At 44.5% G+C, this 6000-nt stretch overlaps 1 protein-coding gene across 20 annotated transcripts in view; it reads right to left on the bottom strand.

Moving 5' to 3' along the window:
- Positions 1 to 558: 558 nt before the first annotated feature.
- The window catches only part of FGFR2 (fibroblast growth factor receptor 2), a 101200-nt gene continuing 95758 nt past the window's right edge, over positions 559 to 6000 (bottom strand). For 9 of the 20 annotated variants that reach the window (XM_045803288.2, XM_045803290.2, XM_045803289.2 and 6 more), the window contains 2 exons: positions 5657 to 5762; positions 559 to 2085 (listed from right to left, as the gene is read on the bottom strand). In XM_045803288.2, the coding sequence (XP_045659244.1) occupies positions 1867 to 2085; positions 5657 to 5762 (325 nt within the window). In that variant the 3' untranslated portion in view covers positions 559 to 1866. Of the gene's footprint in view, positions 2371 to 5656; positions 5763 to 6000 lie in introns of all 20 variants that reach the window. The other 11 variants (XM_045803293.2, XM_045803294.2, XM_045803295.2 and 8 more) reach the window with 2 other exon arrangements.

The following is a 6000-nucleotide window of genomic DNA, read 5'->3' as shown; positions in this document are numbered from 1 at the left end:
TATAAGGGGACCTTGAATCATAAATTCACATTGTTAGCAGGCAAAACACCATTTCCCTCTTCAGCTCCTTGGTGGCCTGGAAATAGGTCAAATTATTTTAAAATGTGTTCAAGCTTTCTTTCTGAAATGTTGAGGCCAGTTCTACCCTCTGCAGGTCATGAAGCAGCCAGCCTGACCAGGCTGCAAGGTCCCTCCCTAGTCTCCCGATCGCCTGAACCTCTCCTCTCACAGCAGCTGCCATCCTCCACACACCTGCCCGTTGGCAAGGCTTCGTCCACGCCATCCCCATTTCCTTTTCTAGAAGTTAAAGCCCGGAAAGACACAACGGTATCTTCAGGGGCCCCAGGAAGCAACAGAGCCCGAGCTTAACCCAACCTCCCCTGATTTTCCACCGGATCCACCTGTCCCAGGTCCCGCTGGTCCTGGCCAATCCCGGCGGCAAGTCACCGGTTTGTAGCCAACAACCAACCTTCCCAGCTCCGCCTTTCAGGCGATCATACCGAACAGCACCGAGTCAACACCTCCAAGCACAGGAAACCATTTGGTGAGACACGAGTCTTAAAAAAATAAGCTCCGTGACATTTATTTTGTCTTGTTAACATTAATATCTGTAGAAACATTTTTATTGTCAGTATAAAAATTAACAGGTTTTATTAAATACTTTCTCCAATTTCGTAACAAGTAGAATCAGTGTAATCTGCATTCATGTTGCATGGCTACGGCCAAGTGAGTAAGTATTGCCAAAGCAAAACATGATACTTTCCTACAGAACGCAGGACGTGGCAACATTGTGTCTGACGTGGGTATGAGGCCCCGCCTTTTGGTGAGGTCCTGCCAGAATTAGACAGAAGCAATCCCTTAAAAAGATGGAAGTGTCTCCACAAACCATCAGCAGAACAACTCAGTGTTTCAATTTCTACCATGAGACGTGAAGATTCTAAAAGGCGTCTCTACCGCCAATGAATCTGGAAGCCATTATCAAAATCCACTGAAGAGAATACAGGCTAATCTGATTAACGTGCAACTCAGGGCAGAAGGCCAGCTGCCGGAGAGGAGTGCAGTCTGCTATCATCTCAACTAAGGGTCCATCCTCGAGGAATGGATTAAGGCATCTTTTTAAGAGAACGCTGGTACCATTTGTCTTGGGAAGTCCAGTTCAATGTTCCATGGGCCCAGTGACAGAGCTGCACAGCAAAACAAAATACTCTCTCATGAACGGGTTTGTTTCCTATTGGCATTTTGATGGTGTAAGAACAATCATTTGACAGCAGAGTTTAAACAAATAAATCAAAACTTCATTTTCCCCAAATTAGTCATATTCTGTAAATATTTTCTCTTTTCAAAGACTCTGATAACTAGTTAAGTCCGAGCAGTAGATTAACTAGTCCGATGTACTGCCTGCAATAGAAATGCCGCTTAAATTACAAAACAAAAACAAACAAAAAAAAACCCCACAAAACTATAAATGATTAATTGTTTTGTATATTACCAATTCGTTAATAAATTAATGTTATACCATTTTCCCTGAAAGCAAGAGTAATCTTCCACCTCTGCTCGGTGAAAATTAAGAAATTCTGTGTAAGAACAGCATTTAGCAAATAGCTATTAAAAAAAGAGAGACCAATTTTCTAGGTGCATTGGGACATCCATTTAAAATCAATACAAAAAATAATTCCTTGTAAATATATAATATATATTTATACATAATTTGAATATATTTACATACACCCAGCACCTATGTACTGCAATTGTGCTCTGTAGTGTGTGCTGACATATATTTTCTCCAATTATTACAAAATTCACAAGGAAGGCAGAACGTAAGTCTGCCCTGAGTCCAGCCGGTCCGCAGCCAGTACCCACAGCGGGTCACGGGCGCGTGGTGGCCCACGGCACTCCATGGTCCGCCCCAGAAACATTCTTCTTCTCCTGGTGAAGATTACAAGTTTCCAACTGTATAAATTCTTTACACGTGTGCCGATTACTTTTCCAATTATTTACTCCTCTGATCCATATATACAAGCAGAGCCCACAAGCTCCTGGAGGTGTGGCCTCCCTGCTCAGTGTGGCTAGGTTCCTGGTGCCGTCCTGTGTGGGGACAGAAGGACAAGCTCATTCATGTTTTAACACTGCCGTTCACATGTGGATACTGAGGAAGGCAGGGTTCGTAAGGCATGGGGTCCGGAGAGAAAACAGAATCGTCTCCTGAAGAACAAGAACTCCTTGTGTCAGGATAACTAGGTGAATACTGTTCGAGAGGCTGACTGAGGTCCAAGTATTCCTGAAAGAAGGGAAGAGAGACGTTTTATTTCATCTCGGGTCAGGATAACAAGGTGAATACGGTTCGAGAGGTTGACTGAGGTCCAAGTATTCCTGAAAGAAGGGAAGAGAAGACTTTTATTTCAAATGCACGTTCTCGAGGTGCTCTACTGGAGTTGAGACAGGACGGGGCACCCCTTGACGACTCAGAGACCCAGCACCCCCCCACCCTAGGCTCTCCGCAAAGACCTCCTCGAGACCCCGCTTTTATTGACCCTAGGCTGCCCTTAACTCTTCAATCCATCATGAATAAACGAGAGGCAAGGAGGGAATGGGAAAATGCCGAGCACTCCCGTCCACTCGCACAGACCCAAGCAAGCGGCTTGCTACGGCCTCCTCGAGAGAGAGCACACGGTTCAAACCCGAGCCCCCGCACAATGAAAACACAAAAACAAAAACTATAAGGTGTTATGGATTCCGGGGACCCCTTTAAATAGTTGAGACCATGAATATTTATTTTACGAATTACATTTTACTATTGCAGTTTCTAGGATAATTTAGGGGGAATCTGTCTCCATTCAGCGGGTAATTTCACAGATGTAATTCATTACTCTCAGAAGCTCTCCGAGTTGAAAATGTAAACAGGTTCAGAAAAGGCTCGGATGTACTCGTGTATGTTAAATCCATAATGGACTGTTAAAGAAAAGTTTGAAATTCAAAAAGGGGCTCTTCTGTTCCCTACAGCCTCTGCTGGGGTCGCTGCGGAAGAGAGCCGACTGGAGGACCCAGGATAACATTTCCTCCAACTTAGGGCAAGATGAGAGCCCACTGCCTGGTCTTGTATGGCCCCTGAGTTAAAACATGCTGTGAAACATGAACTAAAATGTTCTTCAACATTTTTCAAGGGGTAGGGTGGGATGGGGAATCAAAAGAATAATATCTCGTAGCATTAAAATTAGCATAAAAGGACATAAAATTCATATAAAATTTAAATGCTAGGGTCCATCAAGTTTTACCCAGGGCACAGACACACTCACTGACATATCGTCCACAACTGCTTCCTCGCCTTGATGGCAGAACTGAACAGTCTGGCTCACAAAAATAAAGAATGTTTACTATCTGACCCTTTACCAAAGAGATTCACAGACGCTCTGAAACTATGGAAAGATTTCTAAACTGAGGAACTTCTGGGTCTCGCTGCCACCACCAGGCTCACACACTGGGGTGGTTCTGCTCCCACACCCTGAGGCCAGTGACATTCCAGGATGTGTGGTTTTGCTGAGAGGGGAGGCAAAAAGTGCAGACCACAGCACAACCAGCCCCAGTGTTATCAGAAAAGAGCCCGCAGAATGTTGGCAACCCTACATGTTAAAAGACCCCCCCCAAAAAAAAATTAAAAAAAAAAAAAAAAACCACTATAATTCATCACCAGCGTTGGCAAGGGAAAGAGTCCCCATCCGAGAACGGGGGGATGTGTCAGTTCCAACAACATCAGCATTAACCGCACAACTGGAAACAAACACGCCCACCACATCAAAAGAGAACTTTTTGCTTACAATGATAAAAATGAAATTTTGTCCTAAATGGAACCATTTTTCTCAAGCATATGGTAATGATTTTCAGAAGGAAAGAAACTTCGATTTTTATATCCGTTAGACAATATGGCATTCTGTTTTTTTATGTTAGGATGCTAGATGTAAATTTCAGTATGAATGGGCCCACTTTAAATATAAATACATAAATAAAGAGCATTGAGCATGGACTTAGGACCATTAAAATGGAACATTATTGCTTTCCTAGTTTCTAAATGCAGCCATAAATGTTCAGATCTGATAGGGGAAGAAGAGGGGTATCAGTGGATTCCAAGTCTAGGGTTAAAGGAACTCACACTAGAAACAACAATTTTGGCAGGAGAAGAAAGTTGCTTTCTTTCCCCTTGAACTGTTCCTTTCAACTTCGGAAGGTCAGCTGTACTCATTTAAACGCAATCTCTCCTTTTACCAGCTAGAGTCAGACGCACAAGATAATGTTGCTGGCTTAAGGCTTCGTATCACAACATTTGACTATTTTTTTAAATCATTCTAAAGCTATTACATGTATTTAAAAATACATTAAATGTATAATTTTTATTCCAGCAATTTTAACCTCTTTTTGTTGTTGTTAAGATAACTGGGTTTGGGGGAGTTTTTTTCCTGTTTGAAGGAAGACTGCTTGCTGCACACTCATTAAAAAACTCAAAATCGTTCATTAACAATTTTTTCATGGGATTTTTCCGACCTTGATGCGTTTATCATCTTTCCTGCTCAGATCACACACACTCTACAACCACAGAGACCACTCTATCTGCGCGCTGCAGCAAGCACTACCATGAGTAAACTCAGAGGGACAGAAGAGCGTTTCTTTCATTGGTACAGATTATAAATATTTTATAGAAAATATTTTAACAAAAGGTGTTAAGTTTTCACTTAAAAATCACAAGACCCGAGGTGCCTGGGTGGGTCAGTCAGTTAACCTTCTGACTCGATTCTGACTCAGGACGTGATTCAGGGTGGTGAGATCGAACCCCACGTCAGGCTCTGGGCTCAACAGGGAGTCTGCTGGGGATTCTCTCTCTCCCTCTCCCTCTGCCCTTTCTCATTGCTGGCGCTCTCGCTCTTTCTCTCTCAAATAAATAAATCTTTAAAAAGAAAAATCACAAATCCCTCATTACATGAAACTGTGTGTACATTCACATACACGTAGATGGAGACCACATGCCACGTGCCATTACCAGACAGGATCATGGCGGACAGGGTCATGGCGGACTGCGCCATTACCAGACGGGATCATGGCGGACAGGGTCATGGCGGACTGCGCCATTACCAGACGGGATCATGGCGGACAGGGTCATGGCGGACTGCGCCATTACCAGACGGGATCATGGCGGACAGGGTCATGGCGGACTGCGCCATTACCAGACGGGATCATGGCGGACAGGGTCATGGCGGACTGCGCTAGAATGGCAGAACTTCACTGCTTCCAATGGAGCCCACCAGTAACGGAACGTCAGCGGCTCCTACATTAATGACTAGGGCACAGAATCCACGCAGCACAGAAACCCAAGCCCCTCACGCACAAACCCAAATGCTGCTGTTGACCATTTCTTCCGCCTCCACACTGTCCAGCGCACCACAGCCTGGACCCACCACCCAAAGGCCACAGAGAGGGGCAGCCTCAAGTCGGGCCCTTGGTCTGGTTTCATGAGTCAGAACTCTCAAAACGCAGTTCTGAGAAAAATCAGGAACACATATTTTAACTGCCTGACCCTAATCTCTACCCCAGACTCTGACAGGGGAGGTTGCATTGAAAAAGCCACACCGGCCTCCCAAGAAAGGACCACAGGGTTCTGGAAGGTTCTTACCTCATTGGTTGTGAGAGTGAGAATCCGATCCAAGTCTTCTACCAGCTGTTTGAATGTCGGCCTCTGGGAGGGCACCGCATGCCAACAGTCCCTCATCATCATATATCTGGGGAAACGGATTTCCTGGTGAATTAATTTTGTAAGTACTAGGGGCATGGCTATCAGTGTTAACAGGTCCTAGGGAGATACGTCCTAAATTATGAGAATGTTTCAGAACTTCCCGAATTAGAAGGCAGTTATTTGCTTTCCCTCAAAATTCACTGCTCGGTTCCTCTGACAGGCACTTCGAGCTACAAGACGGCACTTTACCCCAATGTTTCAGGATAGTGTCTACACCATCAGAA

Source organism: Ursus americanus, chromosome 6 (assembly GCF_024610735.1).
Source record: "Ursus americanus isolate L20-20 chromosome 6, mUrsAme1.1.p, whole genome shotgun sequence".
NCBI lineage: Eukaryota > Metazoa > Chordata > Mammalia > Carnivora > Ursidae > Ursus > Ursus americanus.
The sequence above is the reverse complement of the archived record's forward strand: the minus strand, read 5'-3'. Positions and strand labels throughout refer to the sequence as shown.